The sequence below is a fragment of the Uloborus diversus genome, chromosome 1 (genome assembly GCF_026930045.1).
Source record: "Uloborus diversus isolate 005 chromosome 1, Udiv.v.3.1, whole genome shotgun sequence".
Taxonomy (NCBI): domain Eukaryota; kingdom Metazoa; phylum Arthropoda; class Arachnida; order Araneae; family Uloboridae; genus Uloborus; species Uloborus diversus.
In genome coordinates, this window is record NC_072731.1 from 213,968,747 (window position 1) to 213,992,367 (window position 23,621).

At 31.7% G+C, this 23,621-nt stretch overlaps 1 protein-coding gene across 1 annotated transcript in view; it reads left to right on the forward strand.

Annotated features, from left to right (window-relative positions):
• LOC129227448 (beta-alanine transporter-like) overlaps positions 1-23,373 on the forward strand; it is a 140,549-nt gene extending 117,176 nt beyond the window's left edge. Inside the window, exons 6-11 of the mRNA XM_054862012.1 lie at positions 4,383-4,510; positions 10,989-11,203; positions 12,424-12,602; positions 13,258-13,445; positions 18,386-18,445; positions 23,247-23,373. Coding sequence (XP_054717987.1) covers positions 4,383-4,510; positions 10,989-11,203; positions 12,424-12,602; positions 13,258-13,445; positions 18,386-18,445; positions 23,247-23,373 — 897 coding nt within the window. The remainder of the gene's footprint in view (positions 1-4,382; positions 4,511-10,988; positions 11,204-12,423; positions 12,603-13,257; positions 13,446-18,385; positions 18,446-23,246) is intronic.
• Positions 23,374-23,621: the final 248 nt, after the last annotated feature.

The following is a 23,621-nucleotide window of genomic DNA, read 5'->3' on the forward strand; positions in this document are numbered from 1 at the left end:
GAAAATCTACGCAGAACACAAGAACCCTGGCTTTTAGTTACAGGTGATAATAACAAGGATTCACCCTGTTTTAAAAACAGTAAATCAACGCCCCCTTAATACCAAATGCCTGTCACTTTCTCGCTTTTAACATACAGCAAAAGTGATCCCAAATCGAGGGAATGAGGATAAGTAGATTTTGGCACGCCTGCTCCTGCCACATCTCGGAATTTATTAGAAATTAGTAGTGAAGAACACAATTGGTTAATTTCTAAAACTAAATATTTTAATTAACCAATAACCGTTTGATTTGAATTGTTTGGATCGATCGCCATACCCACGCCCTCCTTGTATTGTCGTAGCGTTGAAAGTTGTATCTGAAGTCAGAGCGGGCATTTGACGGAAGTACACTTTTTGGGGTAAATGCGTTAGGAATTGTGTTTTAAGGGCGTAGGGGTTGGTTAAATCTAGGTTGTCGGAAATTAAGACTTCATTTGACTTGTTTTAAGCTCAGATAAAAAGGTAAGTCTCAAATTTTTCTGCGCATCAAAAGCATAAAAGATAAATTTCTATACGCATAGTTCGACTAATATTGGGTGCTAGGAGAACCGGGAAAAAAACCGGACCTAAAAATACTTTAGCAACTAATTCTTCTAGAGCAAAAAGCTTTTAGAAGCCAAGTTACACTTATTGTTACTCTCGTTTTCTGTAATGCGTTCTAATAATTTGTCTAGCATCTAAAATTTGTTCTTCGAATCGTCAGATTTTAATCTTTGTCGTTATCTGTCCATAGGCAAAAATAGTTCAAAGATAAATTAGAGCAGGGGAAAAATATTCCCCCTAAATTACGCATACTGATCTTTTTTTTTTTTTTTTTTTTTTGCAAATGGTTTTTATTTTAAATGTACTTATTCAAAATACGTACACATTATTACAGTTATATATATATATATATAGTACAGTCACAAAGTACAACATAAAATGGCATTTAAAAAAAATTATGCCAGTATTTAAAGAAGAAAATTTTTGATCTTTCCGAAAAATCTTTCTTAATTGGCAATTCCACTTTTAACATTCTATATTTCAAAGCAAAACTGTATTTTGCAATTTTTAACGCAAAATACACATTTTGCAAAAAATCTTTTCTCCTTGTTTATTGTATTTTAAAAGCTAAATTTAATGGTATGATTGAATTCTCAAATTACATTTTGCATGATTTTAAAAATCGGGCAATCAAAATTATTAAAAGCATTGTTACTGACTGACATGCTACTTTTTAAAATGTCAATCATTTACCGTGTTTTTCACAAATTTTTAAAAGTCATCCGAAATGTATTTCGAGAAAACAATTAAACCATTGAACTTAACTTAAAAAATACACCAATCTAGGAAAAAAGATCGTTTGCACAACGTATATTTTGCGTTGAACGTTACAAATACTTACTGTTTTGCTCTGAAACTTTCAGTCACTTACCCGTAGAATTGCGCTAATGTAACTTTGTTAAATCGTATAAACTGTTATATTCTCTTAAGTTCAGCAAAAACAAAGCATCTAACTAGTGAAACATGTAAAATTCATGAATTACTAATTATTTCAAAAACTTGCTCGTCATTTCTGACGATAAATGCTCGGAAAATAAGTAAATTATGCTATATGATAATTAGACAGTTGCTGAATTATCGCGATGCATAAAATATAGAACTTTTGTCTGCACTTCCTTTGTGATGTCTTCTTAGGATAATGAAGTACGAATGAGATGACAGCAGTGCCCTTAATTTTCACCATGACATATTTCCTATGATATCAGGAGAGCGGAACGATTTGCCTTCTGAACCTCAATTAGCGTTTTGATTTGTTGGGAGGACCATTAGTTTAAGCAGTGTTGAGTTCAGCAAGAAGTCATACCGTGAAATACGTTATCAACGAGATTTTAATTTTTCTTTTGAAAAATGCATTACCAGCGACATGGTTGTATAACTGTCATATAAAAATGGTTTTAATTTTAAAATGTGTAGTTATACTAAAATATACCAATATTCCTTCAATATTTTTAATATTTCGAGGTATGAATGTCTGTAGTTATTGTAGTAAAAGGTAACTCAAGGCAGCTAAAACTATTATTTGCTTGATTTTCAAGTAGATATTCATCCATGTGTATACTATGTACTTTCTCTACGTCATTTTTCGTTTAAGTTTGAGATATCGCACTTCTTAGCAGCACTTTTGTTTCTTTATTTCTTAAAAGATTATTTTATTGACTAGTAATACAACCGATATCTCCTAATCTGAATTAACAAATTAAATATAATAAATTGAAAAACACTTTCTTAATAAGTTTATGGAGTCATTAACGTGGTTGAATTGTGGAAGCATATTTTTAAATAAAAAGAAATAAAATTAGTTGAATTTTAAATTTAGCAATAAATTAGGCAAATCAAAAAAAAAAAAAAAATCGCTGGTCCAAGTGTATCAGCTAAGAGTGAAATTCCGCTGTTAATGACAAAATCGTTCGCAAATATGCACGTTATGTCCGGAAATAGTGAGGATTAGAGATTATTTTGCTTTTTTTACACTCTAAAATGTTTTTTGAACGCCAAATCTCATTTCGGAAATTGATTCGCACGCTCAAACTTACACAATTACTCATTTTACTGTGTGATGTCTCAATTTCTAAAAACAATCTTTAATCTAATTTTATTCTCAAAAATCACTTTAAAGATGTTATTTTCACATAATTCAAAGTCTATACTGCACATCCATACGAATTTATTACGTATTTTTTTTTTTTTTATCCTTAAACATGGCTCCCGATACCGCAGGAGGAAATACTAAATACCTGTCCTTCCGCATACTACTTACAAATCAGTTGGGAATTTAGCAATTCTAAACATACGCACATCACAAAATAATCGCTGGTCCAAATCTGACAGCAACGGAACAGTGAAATTCCGCTTTCAATGAAAGACTCATTCGCAAATAAGCAAGTTAGGTCTGCAAATAGTGAGGAAGAGAGCTGAACTGTTTTCGATGCATAAAACATAGTCTCATTGCCTTCAAGAAAGACTTCTTCCTTCCCGATATCGTGTCAGAATAATGTAATGCTCTCTATATCCTGACAGCCCCCAACTCGGTTCTGACATACTTTCTTGCATAATAGATAAGCAGCTTCATTCATTTCCCCAACCCAACCCAAGGCTTTCACTTTGGCTCAAAAACGGGTCTTTCCCTCGAAGCTACATTAATTGACAATTCAATGAAATGCGGTGACATTCTGTACGGACTATATGTGCCATTAAATTACCTGTATTATGCAAAAAAAATTAAGACACACACATGCAAACATTTTTAAATTACTTTCAGGTATTGCTCTTAAATGACAGTATTTTGATGTAGCTGTAAGTAAAATAAAAATGACTGCAAACTTGCAACAATTCATAAAACTATACTAAAATTAGAATGAAAGATTTGATGCGAAGTTTGTTTCAACAATTTGTCAAAACATCATTATTTATTTATTGCGAGTCGAAATAAAACATACGCGATTCGCGCATTTATTATTCAAAAAATAATGTTATATCTCCAGTGAGGGTATGTACTATGACCTTTTTTTGCAAACCTTAAAACAAGTATGTATTATAAATTAAATAGAATGTAAATAACTTCAATCTAATAAATAGATGAAAAGTGGGTACAATAATTTTACTCTAACAAGTATTATAACAATTATCTGGGGGAAAATGCGAATTCACACAAACGAAATATAGAATGCAATTAGTTTTGTCTCACTGTTCCTCCAGTAAGTGTGAACAGCATATTTTTCAAGTTAGTTACCATTAATGGAATTAATCTGGAAAAATATGAATTATATACATTAGGCCATTATACTTTGGTATGAGTTACTGGTTTTAGCAAGACAAATTTCACACCGTAGTGACTTTGAATACAGAAGGAAAGACAAAATGTCGCTTATTTTGTAATTTAGTATTGTTCTTATTGTAGTTCAGTGTAAGTAATTAACGATATTTTAGTTTTTTTTTATAGTAAGTAGTTTAACGATTTTGAATCTTTAACCATTACTGACAGCCCCATATTGATAAACATATGCCTGCGAGGTAAATACAGCAATCGTTTTATCGTGTCATATTTACGTGAGCGGATCACAGCATTTAACAATCGTTGAAGAGCTGAGAGCCTTCTAAAAGCACTCAAAATATAAAAATTTTATTTTGCTAAATATCTGATTTTTAAATTACTTTGAAAAATATTTTATAATGCAGTTTTATAGGGTAAATAGTATGATTTATCATAATAGATATTCGCGAAAAATCTGGTACGGAAATATTTTGTTTTCGAAACATTATTTTTAAATTTAACGACGTACATGAATGTTTTCTTTTTTCAGAGAAAATTTATTTTAGAAAGGAGTTTGCGAGAGCACAGAAATGAGCCGAGGACACAAAAAGAAGCTACGAAAGATCTTTTTAAAGTCCGAGGCTTGCGAAAAAGAATTATAGTCATCATCTTTACCTGGTGAGCATTGCCTTTTTTTTTTCCTTTTATAAATTAATTACGTCAGCCATTCCTTCTGCCTTGTTTCTAACTTTTTAACACAAAAACAATTAAACGAGCTTTGGCAAATTTATCGATAACTGTTTAAAGGAAACATATAGGAAGTAAAATTTCATTCGTAAAATAAATTAAACATTTATTGATATAATTCCTTTTCGATGGAATTATATTCTATGGAATCAATAAAAAACATTCGTTCCACATCTTTTCAACCCCTTTGCTTAAAATGTAGTTGACCATATATTATTTTATGGAATCTTAAAATTCAAACTAAATCCATAAATCCTTTGCATTTTTTAAATCAGTTCTTTTTTAACAAAAATGAGTGAATTCCAGTTACAGCAAAAGAAACAGCCAACTCATACTCACCACAAAATCTACAGTTATTTAACAATTTCGTTATTCATATTTTTTACTTTTGACTTTTTATTTTTTATGATACACATTTTATTTTTCTTCTTTTCAATTTTGTATGGAATAAGAGAATAAAGATGGAGGACAGCTGAATTAGGTTGTGAATTACAAGAATAATAAACTTGTTCTGTATTTAACCTTTTTTGTATGGTTGCTGTCTTTTGTTATTTTGTTATGTTAGTTGTAAAACGTTAGAGAAGACGGCTTTTCCGAGGGGGGGGGGGACTTTACTAATTTTCTGTGTCACGCGGTTCTACGCATATCAAGGTTTTTTTTTTTTCTCTCGACGCAGTATTTAATGCATCTTCAGTAATCAAATAAATATTTCATGCCATGCAACGAGTAGCGGGTTTTAGCGGCACGCTCATGTCATTACTTTCTTTTACGCAGTTCAAATTTGTATTCGAACTCAGAAAAAGAAATATGTAGAATGCACTCGTCGTGATGACTGTACGTTAAAGTTGTGCCTAAACAACAGGGTACAAAAAAAATAGCCTGTAGCGTAAATAAAGAAACTTTTTGATGCATAACAATTATATGAAGTTTATTAAACTTAATTATGTTCAGTTCAAAAAAAAAAATGTTCTGCACCCATCCAATCGACAATTCTTAACCTTTACTATTTTCAGTAAAGTCAAACTGTACTGATTGATATTAACTTCAGATTCAAATATTTATGTTTTGGGTCCCTGGTACAGTTTTTTCGTTAATTCGATAATTATGCGGCAAAAATATTTGTCCGTGATAAATCAATCATAGTTTTGTCAATATAAGTTAAAAATAATTATGGTCTGCAGGGCTATTTAAATTCCAAATTTCATCCAACAAACTAGGCTTCGCCGCATGTACTGAGGTAAAAATGCACAGTATTTGATGTGATCAACTCCGTTTAGAGACAAAAAAAGTGCGAAATGAGATCACAGACAGCACGAGGATTCATTTTGACAGTTCTTCAGTTTAGAGTACTAGCCAGTTTCTTAATATAAATCGAAAACTTTCGATACCATTCGTAATATCTTAACACTAGCGAAAATATCCGGCGTTGCCTGGGTTAGCAATAATTATCAGAAACAATCGTTACTTGCATTTGTTTTCTGATTTAAGTGAAAGAACTTTAAACACACCTTTTTGACGTGACTTAAAATCTAGCTTCTTCCTTACTCATTAAACTAAAGTAGCAGTAAGTAAAAAGAGCAAAATAGTATTCATTTAGAAACGAAAACACGAAATTTAAGCGTATACAAATTTGAAGAATTTCCGAATTATGAAATTAAACTTCACATGTTTAAAAAGATTTATCAGTTAATACTTATTTTTTTTTACATTGATTCTTAGTTTCTATGTATGTCGATTGAAGAACGAACTGTTTAAAAAAATGTAGCCGCGCGCCCGTGATCCCCTTAAACTTGCTTTAGTTATTTTGGAAAATCTTAATTATTGTGGATTCTAGGTGCGATTTAAAATATTACCGAATTTGCGGGAACCGTTTTGGGATACCTTGGATAATGCTCCCCCTCCTTACTTTGTAAAACGGTATGTTATTAATTTTTGTTAAAGATATATTGTCGCCATATGCTAAAATACTTTTGGTCACCATAAAATGGGGCTAAACAATTTCATCCGTAATGTTTCCAAAATAAGTAGTAAAATTTGGCGATGGTTTGAATTTGTGCACAAAGTCACATTAATGGAAGTTTTTGTGCTGTTTATGGATTTGCCTAATTTAGTTGCTGGATTATTTTACAGCAAAAAAAGTTTTTAAAGATTCTTTGATTGACGATAGTTTGTTTACATGGTGAAAGCTGACAAAACATTATTACGTAGTCTTTGACTTCAAAAACCGTGACAGTTGAAAAAACTGCCAAATGCATCCGCTACTGAAATCTTTCTGCATACATTTTGGCGTCAGATTGGATAATGATTAAAAATTCCAATCAGCACAAATAATAAAAAAAAACCCATTAATTACTCTAAAGTTCCGTTTAAATGGAAAATAATCATCCAAATCTATGGTTATTATTAGCCAATCTTGATGAAAAAAAGTTACTTTAAGATTTGACTTGAGAAAAGCCTCAAACAGTCCGACGAAACACAAAAACATTCAACAATTCTAACTATGAACTGCGAGTTGAGATGATACACTAAATAATGAATTGGGTTGAGGAAAGCCTTCGAACATGGAACAAAAAAAGCCCATAACTCGTTTTTCATACAACTTAGAACTTTCTAACAGATGCCATCTTCAGCAGAAAAATAAGCGCTTTCGATGGACACATAATTTTAATATGTGCACGTATTTTTTAACCGTCATATTGGGGCATTTATGCGAAAATTTGGACAAATTAGAATAAAAAGGTAACTATCAATCGGATTTTTATTGAACTGGTCTACAAACCTCCCCAGTACCAAAAAGAACAAATGGTGAAAGTTTCAGCCAAATCTGCCCGGTAATTTCTGAGATCTTAGGGAACAAATTTACCAAAGTCCATTTTTATATATATAGATTATAAGAGCAAACATTGCTTATAAACTTCTCTTCGGACATTAACCACACATTTGTTTCATTGCAAGGGAAAAATATCTTTAACATGTATAAATCCAGCTTTTCTGCAATTGTGCTTAAGCAACAGCTAGTTACTGAGAGCATGCAGTATTTTTATTTATTTACATATTTATATATTTATTTATTTATTCATTCATTAATTCATTCTATTTATTATTTTATTTTATTTTATTTAAAATAAAATAAATAGAATATTTATTTTATTTCATTTTATTTATTTATTTCATTAATTAGTTTTTATTTATTTATGTATTTATTTATTTGCGTTTTTATTTATTTATTTATTTATTCATTTATTCATTTATTCATTCGTTCTATTTATTAATTTATTTAATTTTATTTCATTTTATTTTATTTTATTTTATTTATTTATTTAATTAATTTTTACTTATTTATTTATTTATTTATTTTATTTATTTATTTTACTTATTTATTTAATTAATTTAATTAATTTATTTATTTCATTTGGGGGGGGGCAATGTTGCATCATTATGTTTAATGACTAGCATCTACAGAGAAATAGACCGGTATGATGGATTTGTTTACTCTCAAATGTCCCACTGTTTCTGTAAGTTTCAGATTTATTCACGGACTTTCTGCTATTGTTCAAAAGATCCTATGCATCTGTAATGTGTATTATTTTTTCCACGGTGCAGTCCTGAAGCTGCTCAGATCATCAATAGCTCTTCCTAAGCTCATCCGCACCGATCAGTGTCTTGAAGGACATGTGATGGGAGACTAAATCACACTCACTAATACATCACCTAATCAACATGACTTTAACAACTAATTCACACATGACTTTTAATAATATTTTACAAAACTAATCAACCCCTTTTTATTGCCGTTTGTTCAGTAACGCAATGGTTTTTTTTTTTTTTTTTTTTTTTTTGCTATGGTCTAGAGCACTATCATTCAGTACACTAAACTGGAAACGGAGTCTTACGTGAAGTTTATCTTTTTCTCTTCTTCATTGTTCTTTTCTTCAAGTTCGTTCATTGCAACCAGAGGAAATTTTCAAAAAGGGAAAAAAACACTTTTATTCATAGCACATATGTTTGAGTATTGTGCATAACATAAAGAAATTCAAGAAAAGTTATCCTTTATTATTTACTTTTAAATTTATTTTCAGATTCAAAACCGATTAAGCATTTGAATGCTAGCTAAACGTTTAACATGTAATTTAAGAGGTTTGAAATCGAGCATGTGAAATCAAGATCAAACTTTTTTATTCAAATGTGTTATTTTTTTTCCTTAGTTTTCTCTTTAGTTTTCTTTAAACTTCTTTAAAAAAATCAGCTTGTGATCATCACTCATGAAGGGTTTTTTTTTTTTTTTTTTTTTTTTTTTTTGTCAATTTCATTTACAACGGGTACATAATGTATTTTCTTCCTAAATTTGAAGAAGTGAAAAAAAATTTTAGAAACAAAAAAGTACTTTTTTCATAAATTCAAAAAAAAAACTGTAACAAATGACATTTGTTTAGCGGTGGTTTGCTCTTAATAGTTGTTTTCTCTTGGCAATGAATGGAGCTTTAGTGAAGAAGCAAGTTTTAAAATATCTTTGAAATTTTTCAACGTGTTTTCTCCATTGTGTCAGCACCAATTTATTACAAGTTAGTATTTGTGGTAAGATTGTCTGTATGGAATTATGCACCTGTTAGGAACAATCAAGGAATGCTTTAGAAGATAAAATTCGATTTAAATTACTAACACGATGTCTCTTTTTCCAAACAGTCAGTTTACATTTCCCTGTGAACAACTTCGTTTGTTAAGCATATTGTAAAAATAATTTTGCTTAAAAATTGAATGCATATAATTCAAATGACACTTCAAACTACTTACAATTTTTAAAGTACGTAAATTGTCCAAGCAGATGTCCCAATTCGACTATCAGAATCAATTTGAGAAACACATAGAACATTTATTCAACCCGAAATTATGTCTTAAACAATGCATTGTGCTTCCCCGTTTTAAAGTTCCATACGCTTTCTCTACCGTAAAATAACGGATCGTGAACTTAATTAATTTAAATATAATTTCCTACATTGACTGCTTTCAAAATTCATTGAATGGATGACAAAACATTCTATTGTCGTTGTACGTTCACTTTGAAAAACAGCAGCAAAGAAAACGTGTATTAAAACCCAAGCGTCCGCAGATTTATTCATTTAATATAATACAATTCTAATTGAAACACGGCTTTCAATTACTTGTTTAAATTAACGAAAGCTGGCATGCATATTTAAACATAGCTCTTAGTCCGGACTTCTCATTTTATCTGGCACAGAAGGCTTCTAATGGCAAAGTCTCCAGGGATAAATGCCCCGGATAATTCTACATGACATTAGTAATGCAATTTTGAAGTATACTCGACGCTGTTATTCATTCAAATGGAATTCCTCCATTAAGTTAGATTCAAAATTGGTTTCACATCATTCGTTTTGAATAACACTTGTCATCAGCTTACCCTCACAGTTAACAAGAGCCGTCTGCACCATCACGCAACTTTAAATTAAACTTGAATTTAGACATTATGAAATGGCATTCTTTTTATGCATGAATAATGTAATTGATTAGTTGCTACGAAACAAGTTTTATTTTTTACTCAATCCAATGGCGAATCTGGGCTGCCAGAGTGTCTACTCGAAATATTTAAAAACAATTGTAAAATGTGTACTATCCACCAGACTACAGTCTGCTTATGGATTATATGGAATTAGCAAAGGACCAGTTAAGACTAGTCTATATGAATGAAGGGGAAAAAGTGAAAATTCGATAAACGTGTTCCGCTCATTTGAATGTGATTTTAGAGGCTAATTAATTAGGCTAATTAATAGGATTAATTCATAGGTTAATGTACATCTGCAAAAGCTGGCATCCCCAAAAATTAGTAGGTGCGTCCATAAACCAGATTTTTGTCTTTTAATCTAATCGGTAGTCAAACTTCATGTTTATTATTAGAAAAAGATGCACACAACTACAAATTATATCGTCTCCTCAGAGCAAAAGTGAGACGTCTAATCCCAGGAATAAGAGAAAGATATCCTACTGATGATTTGAGGCGAAGATTTTACTGCAATTGTATTTGTGTGTGTAATTGTATGAAGGCAATTTGACAAAAGCAGTTTGCCAAATGCCTCTGCATGCGTGACGCTCACACTCTTTTAAATTTAAAAAAGATTTCCTGGAAACTCAAAAAACATGTCTGCATTCAGCTGGAACTTTGTGCATTTTTAAGTTGTTTTTCCGGCTGTTAAATTGTCGCAAAAAATATTTACTAATTTAATAACATAGAAACTACTTTCTTAGAACGTTTCTCCTGAAATACTTAAGTCAAAAGATTTTGGGGAAATTTTCCAGTCAGTACACTTCGTCTCAAAGTTTAAGTGTTATACAGCAATTATTAGCAACAATGACGAATGAGCGAGCTTAATTGAAAACATGGCTGATTTATTTGTAGGCTGACGAGCACCGCCTCGTTCCTGGGTCTCAATTACTTGTGCGTGGAGCTTCAAGGGGACGTCCATCTTAACCTATTGCTTTCTGCGGTCACCGAGGTGCTGGGATGGGCCATTGCCGCCTTAATGCTGCGATGCGGCAGTCGAAGGTGCTCTTACTGTGTCACCTGTGCCTTAGGAGGAGTGCTCTGTGTCACCATGGCAACCAGAAGGAGAGGTGGGTATAATATTAATTTCCCAGAAAATTGCAAATATATTTCACCTATTATAGATCAGTGTTTCCTCAACCCGTAAACTGCGGGCCGGAGAAAATTTTAACTATAGTAAAATTTGAGGTAGTTTTCACAAACATAAAATAATGCATAAAAATCGCATATTTTTCAAAACAGAAATGCTTAAATACTATAATTTGAAATAATGTCACAATTTACACATTATTGACTCAAAAATTCTTTCGTTTTTTGGACCACTGTAGGATCTATTATCACATTCTGAGGAGATAAGACACTACCATTTTTTAAGTAAACTGCATAAGGTCCTGATAAACTAATCAAATCAAGTTGAGAACAATCTTCTTCTCTTACTGTTTGGGATTTACCGATCGCATGTTCTAAAAACTCCTACTTTTCCGAAGGTTTTTTTTTTCTTTCTTTTTCTCTTCTCATTTTTCTAAAATATGAAAGTACTTTATTTATTGCTTAGATGAGCTATCACAATAATCTTATAAGTATTAGCGCTTAAAAATCTAAGGAAATTTATTAAGCATGTTTTGCTGTATTTCTAAATTATAAATAAATATATTAATTTTTAAACATATAAAGATGATTACCTTCGTATAGTCAGTGAGCATGTTTCAATTGCAATAAAAAGCTATAAATAAACTGATTATAAAGTGACACTGTGAAAATACTCGTTTTCTTTTCGCAACGATACATATTGCTTGAAAATAAATGTTACTCTTGAAAGGTTATATTGACAGTGTTATCCAAAAAAATGAGTTAACCCACAAAAATTCAAAAAAAAAAGTTATACACACAGGTAGGGAGATAAACTGACACGTTATGGGATGCAAAGGTGATTTGAGCCTGTATTCTTGCGCTCTCTAATGAATAAAATGCATCCCACTACCAAGAAAGAGTTCAACTTTAAACTCAATTTACTCCAAAGTACTGCTTGGTGGGTTGGCCCATTTTTCCATAACAGGGTCCATATAAGGTGTTCGAATTGCATCTTGATTTCTGGAGGAGTAAAACCTTCCAAGATCTTCAGTTATAAGCAACTAATTCTAAATATTCACTTTAAGAGGTATAATGTAGAGCAGTAATAAATATAAAATTATGTTTTCTTTGAAAATTTTGAAAATGGTTACGTAAAACAATCTCATTGCAGGAGAAAAAATCCTAAGTTGGTTTTTCATAATACTTTACTTTTTTGCAGGAAAGTCGGCCTCTCTGACGCTGTTTGTATCTACAAAACTCAGCGTCTCAATTTCCTACTTCGTGTTGCCGTTGTGGACGGCCGAGCTGATACCGCATGGGCCTCGAGAAACAGCGATTGTGCTGTCAGAAATCCTCAGCCTTTTGTGTCCTGTCTTCCTGCCCTTGCTCATCTACCAGGTACCTCAACTTCGAGTGCTCCTTTCAAAAACTTGTTGTTCAAGGTCGTTAATGTCTTTGTTTTGGGTGGTTATAACTCCATTCTTGCCGTTTCATAACCGGTTTATGTTAATACTTTCAACCTAAAAACTTCACATTGTTTTTAAATGGAATCTGAATAAACATCCCCACTACATCTGCGAAATAGGACGTGGTGGCCTGATCGGTAAAGCGCGAACTAGAAACAGAAGGGTTGACCAGTTGACATCGAAACCCGCTTTCGATGTCAACTGGTCAAAGACCCTGCTTGATCGTTAATGGTGACTGAGTGACGTTAAATATGTCGTGGTCACATAGTCCTCCAAGTGAATGCGGGTGATTTACCAGGGAATGCTTAGTTTCTGTTCTGGATCAAAAAATAGAGCCGTCTTCAGGGTCCCATTAAACCAGTTAAACAGCAAAAAGTGGTATGTACGGGAACCCTGGAGTGTGATTTGATATGATACCTATGAAATAATTGTGTTATTTTTTACCCATACTTCTAGCTAAATGTTTTAGAAGCAGAACAAATTGAGCTTGAACAGCCAAGTAAAATGTTTGTTCAAATATAAATATGTGTCTAATCAAATGAGATAAATAGTTTTAGTGTGTAAAGTTAATTTATTTTACTTTACAGGGCCGTACTTTGCACAGTCTACCTATGACTCTTATAGGAGTATTGCAGATCTTAGGTGGCCTAGTGGCTCTGGGTTTACCTGAAACAAGACTTCAGAACACCTTGAATCAGCCGGCCGTCGTGCCGCTTGTACCTTACGCCGACCCCTGGGCCGACCACAACTGTGCTCACTGCCATAACTCGCCTAAGTAAGATTTTAATTAATTTTATTACCATTATTTCAATCATCATAAATGGCAAATAACAAGTTTAAAGTAGAGCGAGAAATATTTTTTGACTAATAATGAATGACGCTGTAGTTCCAAACGGGACGGAGATTGGGTTAGTACACAAACGATGTTATGCAGGTTTATGTAAATCCAAGAATGTATATATATATATATATATATATATATATTACGGGGGGCAACCGATACAAAGACTAACAAAGACAGACTAATAGTTACCAATGTCACACCTAATATTCGTATCCAAGATTTGTTTTACTTTCTTTTATTTGGCTCCATTATCGATTGATTCCCATTACCATGTTAGAGTTTTAACGCTCAAGTTCTCAATCAAAAGAGTCATTTGAGATCTTCCGATGCGAATCTGCTCTAAAAATTTTACTTTGCGGAGGGTAATCCAGCCAAAGGAGTACTAAAGGTATTTTTTGAGTATAACAAACTTATACGACATAAAGGCTGACGAATTTTCTGTATCTTAAACATTTACCGCCTGGAACTGGATTTTAATCCTAGCTGAAAGGCGAGTTACAGAAGTTTTAACTTGGATCAGTTGTTTCTTACATCTTTCGGGAAATTTTAAAGTTTAAAAACAGTTTGCCATTTACTAAATGTTCAATTTTTAAACTATCATTCTTATGATTCTATGCATTAATATTGAAAAAATAACATAAGTTAGAGGAATTCAACCTTAAATTCCATAATTTCTTTATACGAGGGCTGTTTTTTTTTTCAACTTCCGATCGTGCCGCTAGACGGCAGGGCGAGCGGCATCGGCCAGCAATGCATGGCAGTCGACTGCGCACCTCTCCCACTACAACCTCACTCGTTTTCGGGCGTCCGACACCATTACCAGTTTGAATAGCGACACATAAACATGGCTACCATGATAGAATCTCCCGCCAAGTGTGAGTTGCGAAGTGTCATTCGCTTTTTGCAAGCTAAAGGTTTATCCGCAGCAGAAATTCACCGTAGAATGAAACGAATATACTGTGAAAGCTTTATGAGTGACAGTGCAGACGTGATTGGTGTAAGAAATTTAAAGATGGACGAGGTGACATTCATGTTGAAGAAGACCAAGGACGAAAGTCGGTCGCAAACGAAGACCTCGTTGATCGAATTGACCAAACTGCAAGAAGCATTTGGAGGTTTTACGAGTACGGACCTATCCGATCAGCCCTATACACTATCGTAACTGACAAGTTAGGCTACAAAAAACGCCGTGAAAATCCATCTCAAATCATTGGCGGCAAGCTTCTATGAAGAAGGTATTAAGAACCTTGTACCCAGGTATGAAAAATGCCTCGATTTAAATGCCGATTATGTTGAAAAGTAAATAATAATGTACCTAACTTTTGACAATAAATTTATTTAATTACTCTCACTAGTTTTAATTTTACAACGCATCGGAAGTTGATAAAAAAACAGCCCTCGTATTACCGCATAGTTGCTGTTATATGAAGATCTAGAGATGAATTTAGGAAATATGAAACACTGATACGCTGATAAAACGTCATTTTTCTTTCAGAAAAAACGCTTACACATTACAATTCGATTCTACTTACATTTACAACAGGTTTATTTAACAAATTTTATTTATTCTTATTATTGATTTTTTTAAACATTTAATTTCCACATAAAGCACTTATTTTCTAAAGTATTTTATGTATTTTATATAACTCCAATGACACACTAGTTTAAAAATCATTAAATTTTCTGAAAACCATTTTCATCAAGTATGCCTTAGACGTATTGATTGAACAGTTCTTTTATGTCAAAATATTTTACAAATATTTCTACGTAACGCACACGTATTGTTTTAAAATCAATACCTAATTTATTCGATATTTTTATAAAACATCAAACCGTCTATAAAGAAAAAAAACAATGTCAAAATCCCTTGTAGGTTCATTGTTTGCATGTAAATACTTTGTTTTGTTGTTTTTAGCTATTTCAAAGTAAACTTTTATCGTAAGTACCCAGATGCATAAAACAACGACCAAGCGTCTAAAAGTGCAGTTTTACTTTATTCCTTTCAAAGTGCTTTTTTACTGAGAAGCCATTTAAATGTTTTCTGGGAGCTCAGGGTGTAATAAAGGCTTTGGGAATGGAAAAGCTTCATAGAATATCTTTGACGTAACAGTTATTCAAGTCCCAAGACAGTGATATTTCTTATACACCACTTATTACGTTCGTTCTATTTAGGTGAGTTTTAAATTTTGATTTATTTAAAATATAAACTTGTTTTAAACTGAGTAGGAACCCCCTCCCCCATTACACAAAATCAATTTTAATTTTGATAAATAATGTGCATTAGTGTACTGATTTTTTTTTTTTTTTTTTTTTTTTTTTGCACAATATTTGTGACATAGCAACAATGGTATAAGCGAATTGTTTGTCCGGTTTCGATTTCAAACTTTACGCATTTGAATTAGGAGCCGTTTATTTAAATTAGGAAACGTTTGTTTCTGTTCCCATATAGTTAACGTTGATATCAAAACTACAATTAGAACAGATAATGTTTGTTGTGAAATTTCCTCCTACATTCATTTTTAAATACTGCTATTTTTAAGCATGTTTTTAGTTTTCGCCTACACTCGACTCTACTAAATGCTTAACGGGTTGATGAAATGCTAAAACATTTTGCGAGTCCTAAATCTGTTGTAAAGTTTCAAAGTCTTATTAAGCTAACTACATTCAATTAACCTTTGTTCACAATCGCTAGCCTTTCCAAGGCTGGCGATTGTGATCTTAATTTGCTTGCAAATATTTAGTCTTGCAATAATACTGATTACATAACATGCAAAAAAAACCTAATTATGTTTTTCCCCTATTTTCATTGTATATGACTAGAAATTTACCTCATCCCCCTCTTTTTTGCATAGAAAATTGTATTTTATAGTCCATTGTTAGTAAATTGTTGCATCCTATACTTCCAAAAGGCAAGCATGTTGATCATATAGCTTAGATAAAACACCACCTATATAAAGCATGTCATCTTTAGCATATGTATACTATGGTCCAACAATGCATATGGTCCAATAAGGCGCTGAGCAGTGCTGGGTCTTTGGGGGAGCAAGTCAGGCTCTTGCCCAGGGTAACAACATTTAGCGGTGGCAAACTTACCCGATTTTTGTGTCTGGATATTTTATATCACTTTTTCTTTTCGTTTTTTCGTTGAAATTTAAAGGAAACTGAGTGACAGCAATAGATTCAAGTTTTTTTTCCCGGCTCAGATGGATTGTAAACCGGCACTGCTCCTGAACACTTGAACTTGCATGAAAAGCAATTGATATAAGTAAAGAAAGCACCCCCTCCCCAGAAGTAGAGTGACAATACCGATATTATCGTGTAAGGATGCTTTTTCTTTGTAAAATTATTTTTCGCATTGTAGTTCACTTTCGTAAATCTAGTTTTTAAGTCATAAATTAATTGTGTGACAAACAAAATTTTTTACTGAAATTCCCGTTTTGTATTTCATGGCGTTTCAAATATCTATGAAATTATTTTGCAGAATAATGAAATGTTTAGTACGTTTTGTCTTTCTTACGCTTTTGGAATCTTAAAAGATGTTAAAAGTGTAGGTAAAATGTTTTTTTCTTCAAGAAATTAAATTTTCTGTGTTCGACTTCAAAATAAGTTTCAATTCACAAATTTATTTGAAAAGTGGAACCATATTCAATTTTACAGTTATAAATGTTGTCTGTTAAAAATGTGAGACCTAACCTTTTTTTCAAAAAAATCTTTATACACAGAACAAGGACATTCATTATTGAGTTATGTTAAAGTGTTGATTTTGTAGACAATACTTAAAAATAAGCGGCAACACTGCGAAAATTGAATTTCACTCTGCATGCTTTTTTCCTGTTTAGTTCATAAAGGAATGTTTCACATCTGGTACTGCGGCTATCAGAAAAATCTATTTGCTCGCGAATGTTTGGGAAGTTTCCCCGATGCCCACTCACTCGAATATTTTCATCGCTTGTGTCAACGACGATATTGCCAAGAGAGTTGCAGAACATGGAACTTTTATTCCGTGGTACACATTGCTTCTTTTTCTACTTGGGATTGGCAGTTACGACATCATAAGAGATGCAGAAAGAAAAGTATAGCCCTTGGATTTTTTTCTGCCTTGTATGTCATTCAGATCGCAGACGAATGCCTTTCGAGAACTCTTATCAGATATTTCTATATTTCTGTATTTGAAAGATGTATAATGAGCAGAAAATGAAAACGATTAGATGCCGTGTATAAGTCGTTATCATTTATAAGTAGGATAATAAGTGAAAAGAAAGTAGCATTAACAATGTTCACTGATATTGCTGATAAAATTTACGGGAATAATTTAGAAAAAAAATGAAAAGCTTAATGCATCTGTTTTTGTACAAAATTTTCATATGATCTTCAACACTATTTGTTTTTAAAGACATTTTTAGTTTTGAAACAAAGCAAAAATTAAACATTTTAATGATAACTATCAATAGTCATAACCATATAAGTGGATTAATATTGACCAATGCATCAGTTGAATACCTCTGATGTAAATACAGCAGAAATAGGTAACTAAAACATAAAATACACGTTTAAGAGTTCAAAAGAATTTCTTTCTAAGGGCGATCTATACGAAGAAAATATACTCAATATATTAACTATATAACTGAATATATAATTTTGAAAATGTATCAATGTATCAGTTCTTTTCCCCCTCATTGCTTCATTTCTTTATCTGAAGAGCGGGTTGAAATCAAGGCTGCAGAGTTGGAATCGGATTGATTTTGGGTTACAAGAGACCAAGTCACTCATTCGTCCTGTGACTTCATAGTCCTGGTTCAAATTCCAGTTTAATGTTGTAGCAAGCAGCCTCAAATTTGTGTTACTTACCTATCTGTTAAATTTATTTTCAGATGTAATCCTAGGAACGGAATTAGGAATGCCAATCCCGTGCCAGAATCACCAATATTTAGGTACGTTCACCATAGATTATATGTATTTTCTTTTAGAGACATTTACAACTAGATAGGATCTAAACTAATCCTGTTCCTCTGATATTGGTTTTTAGTTTTCCTGCACACTAAAATTATTGGCTATAAAATATAAAAGATAATATAATAAATAATATAATTATTGGCTATGAAATATAATAGAATCTATGCACACACGCATGTGTGCCTTTGTGCATTTTCTGAAGACAAAGTTTAAATGCAATCAGGCAAGTTTAATTAAATTTCAAGAAGTCATTTATGCTTAAGTTTAAAGTCTTCTTCTTTTCAAGATGAATAATATGTAGCTATTTAAACCTTGTTAAGCAAATGAAATACATTTTCAAAAAAAAGGGAAAAGAAACATTTTTTTCGTGCATATACGTTAAAAATTTAAAAAGGAGACATGATTACAGAGCATTAGTCTACAGGTTTCTTTGAAATAAATGCAAAAAATATTTTTTGGGGGGAAAACTAATAGTAAAAAATTATTAAACACTAGAAGAAAAAAAACATTAAAATACACTTGATGTAAAATTTAATATAAGGTACGAAAAATAACGTTTTCCTTCAAATTTGCAGTTTAATTCATTTGCAAATTTGAAACTTTTTTGAACATTGGTGCTTATTGTCGAAAACCACGTTTAAATTGAACTTTTGTAGCTAAACTGCACTATTTTTCTTGCAACAGCGTTTAATTTATCGTCATTGCTATCTAAACGTTTCGTAGTTGGCTAAGTTCAGCAATTTCAATTTCTAAAATCTAGGGTTGCCACATGCTTCTAGCTATCACCATTTGCTTTAAGCAGTTTTTCTAAGGTCGCCACGGTAGAGCAAGTCGCCGAACCAATGGATGTTTCTTCAACAGAAACGTACCTGTTGAGAAAAATGCTTTAGATTCCTTAAAAAAAAAAATAAAAATTGTAATTTTTTGCACTATTGTGTTTTAAGGGCACTTAAATGATGAATTTAATAATCAATATTCGTATTTCATAATCGCAATCAATGTGATAATCAATGTAGGGTTGGTTGGAGGAAGTGGGACCCTTTTGAGAATTTTTCGTTTTTGAAACCTTATACAAAAGTGTTGAAACAAAAAACATTTTAAACTTATTTTCTTAATTTATCTTGGAGATTATTAAAAAAACAAAAGTTCATTATTTTTTTCTAAAATTATGCTTTAAATATTCTTAACGATTATATTTTTAAAAAAGTCGGATGGGTGTCCCACATACTCCATAGTAAAGGGTCAGTGGGTCCCCCCCCCCTTTCATTCAAAGTTAAATAAAGCATATCTAAAAATGGGGTAATTGGGTCTTACATGATGAAGTATGTAAATTTTTAATGTGAATTATTTTTTTGTAAATGCATCCATTTATGAGGTATTTACTGTCTTTTAAATGTGTATCACAGAAAATTTTAAGATGAAAAACAAAACAATTTTTATTTTTAACATTAATTGAAAGCCTGTAGGGAAATATTTCACTTTTACATATAACGGTGTGTTTAATGAACGCAATACGGTAAGTGAGATCATTTTGAGTAAATTTGCCAAAAATATAAGTTGAAAAAGAAATTGGCAACACTAATTGACTGCGTCTATGTAAGGTTGGCTAAGGAAGAACCATTATCGCTTCATCCTCAGTAATTATTCCCACATCATCTGCACTACGCCAATAAAAAGTTTCACTATTTTTATTCGTTCTTGCAAATTCAACAGTATTTTTTATATTGTATCACCAACTACATTACCCCAACTGAAATCTTAATGGTTTTCTTTCATGTATGTTTCACAAATACGTAATTACCAGCTTTAGCAGTTTTTGTAGCTGAATTATCAATTTCTATTAAGTCGTGATAGTTGTCTTGTATTTCACCAACACAAATATTTAATCAGAGTTGCTTTTGATTTTGAAATCCCGATTATTATAGGGGAACCCACTTACCCCGTATAGCAAAAATGTACAAAGTAAATAGGACTCCCTCCTCATAAATACTTATTAATAATATTTTATACAAAAATTCTTGTTGCTGTATGAACTTTAATTTAAACTACACGTAAAAAATTAATTATCATAAAAAATAATAAAAGCTAACCTGGAAACACTTCTTTGAAAATAGTTGCTTAAACTCAAAAAAAAAAATCAGATTTTTTTTTTTTTGACTAAATGCTATAACCTAAAGAAAAATTCTACGAATCCCAAATATGTACAAAATCAATCACTGCGGTGAAATTTAACATGATCTGTGCAACCAAGTTTGAAAACTTTATCCATATTTCAATTTAAGGGGAGGGGGTGTGACACATTTACCCCAACCAACCCTACATACCTTTGGAGTGACTGAGTACATTACTATGATGCCTGTTTCTACGCTAAGAGAGAAATTTCAAACATTATCAGTTTTTAAGAAAAACTATATCTCTTTAAAACAAACTTCTTACCTGAATCTTGACTGAAATATCCCACCACTAATTAAAACATCACTCTTATCCGTTCTTTCATCTGGAAAAGGTAAAGAAGCAATTCATCATTCTTTTGGCAAGAATTGTTTTTCAAGCGAAGCCTTAAGAAGTGAGGAAAAATCTCCTCCCTTCTTAAAATGCTGTACACAGTCATTAATTTCGGAAACCCACCACTAACAAACTGATGCGGAATTCATAATTCACCCTTCGCTTAAACAGCTCCGAGCTTAGGAAGCATATCCTAAAAATGTTACCAGAGATTTGAGGCTTAAGAAAGTTTTAACGTCAGCTATTCTCTCTCTAGCTATTTTCCATAAAAGCGAGTTTTAATTTCTTTAAAGGTCTCTTTATGGTAAATATATTTTAATCTGTAATTATCAAGATGTAGATAATTTCTTGAAGTATTTACATTTCTCACTGCGCTATGTATGTGAATGATTCAAAATTAATGACTTTCACACAGTGGTAGAAAAAACTTTTCTATATCTTACACATTTTTAAAGCTTATATATTTTTTAAAGTCTTTAAAGCAATTAGTGGGATAACATGTGCATAAACATTCTTTCTGGTTGAAATATACGGTGGGACTATAATTTATAATGGCATTCTAAGGAACTCGCAATTAAATACTTAAATATATATACATTTTTATGTCATTTCATTTTTCCTGTATTTCAATTAAAAGAATTTAGTACATACAGTAGAATCAACATCACGGCACCAATTAGGCAGTACAAAACTTATAGATACTTAATTATTTTACTTCTTTCCTTATTATTATTGTTGACACTTGAGAATTTTAAGGAAGGTTCGTATTGTAATTATTAACTTTATACTGTTCAGTTGTCATTCTAATGTTTCGTGTTTTTATGCTTGAATATCAAATAAATATATTGAAAATACTTTAAAACTGATGTATTTAAAAATGGCATTTATAAATTTTGATATATAGAACACTTCTCATAGAACCACTTTGTATGATTGCTAATCTTACAATCATATTCGAATTATTTTGCATTTTTGAAAAGCAGTTTTTTCGGGGGTTGAATTTTGATAGAATCAATGCATATTAACGTGCAAAATAAGTGGTTTATGTATCTGTACATAATTTTAAATTGATATTCAAAAGATAAAATGGCAATTTTACAAATTATTGATTTACTTTAAATTTAATACTCTAAATTAATACTCTAATAAACTTTGTACGAACTTTTTAAAAGTAATTATCTTAAGTATTAATATGTAAAAATCCCAAAAGTCGCTGCACCAAAGTTTTAGATGAATTAAAAAGTTCTGCTCATTTTTGTGATAGGTTATTTACAAAGAATACTCATCATATTTTACATCAGACTGCACTCTATCAATTGTCGTTCTTTATTGTTATCTTTCTCGTTTGGAAGAATTGCGTTTTTAAAAAATCCTGAAGTTTAAAGTGAAGAAGTCTTGAACAACTGCGTTCACTTCAGTCAAAAATCAGCGAAGATTTTCTCTGCCGAAAGAGTTAGTCGATGCACTGGTCACGTAAGAGTCAGTTCATGGAAGGGCATTTGTAGTTGGACTATGACGCCTTATCTTTTTGACGAGAAATATTGGTATTCTTATTGGAATCAATGCCAATAACCATCGCAGTACTTTATTGACGAAACAAACTCACGACTATCTTGACAAAAGTAGTTGTTTAATCCTTCTTCCATCGAAGCTCTGGAACCTAATCATTTTGCACAGTTGGCTTTGGATTACTTTTTATGGTGTCGAGAAGTGTTTCTTTCCTAAAATATCAGTAACTTCAACTTCTTCCCGCAACGCAATTGTTTAATTCATATCGTTACCTATTCTGTCTAGATTGTATGAAAGCAATGCATTGCGTACGCTTAAACTGTACTACAGGGAATCAAAGACTTTCTTTTTTTTTGAAAAAAGCTTTAGATACACTGTGTGTTTATCAGAGTGAATTTTTGACACATATATAGGTACCTCTTTTTACTAGTTACGTGCACACATCACTCGTCATTTTTTTCCGTTCGTCAAACGTTTTGATGTAAGAGGTCAAACAGAAAATTTCAATGTCCAAATACGGGTATGATTTTCCTATAAATAGCTGGTACACACGGAACTTAAAGTAAAACTTATTCTTTCACACACTGATGCAGCAATATTCATAGAATAGACGTCATGTAATATCACACAGGAAATGTTTCACAGGAAAATATATCATTTTAGAGCATTTCATGTGTAGTATAAGAGTATTGCCATTGTATGATATTTAAATGTTTCTAAGGTATAGTTAAAATCCTGATTAAGAGTTCTGTTTTTTTCTTTCAGCCTTTTGAGATGTCAAGAAAATCAAATATCATATTCTGGTAGGGAATCTTCTATGTCCGACTTGAGCGGGACGAAAACCTTAGAAAGACAATTATCATTAGATGAGCTCAAAGTAACAGTTCTATGACTTCATCTTTTATGTCTGAAGAGGAAAAAAATAGAAAGAAAAGGATGAACACATGGATATTTTCATCGTTTTTATAACTATATTAAATTCTTATTTTTTGTTTTTTTTTTTCTTTTTTTTTCAAGCGTTCAATGCAAAAAAGAGACAATTACATAGCAATATATGTACGTACAATGGGAGTAAAATATTACTGAAATATATTCATTTGATCTGCTCTTGCACAAAGTTTAAATCTATGAGTTTATTTA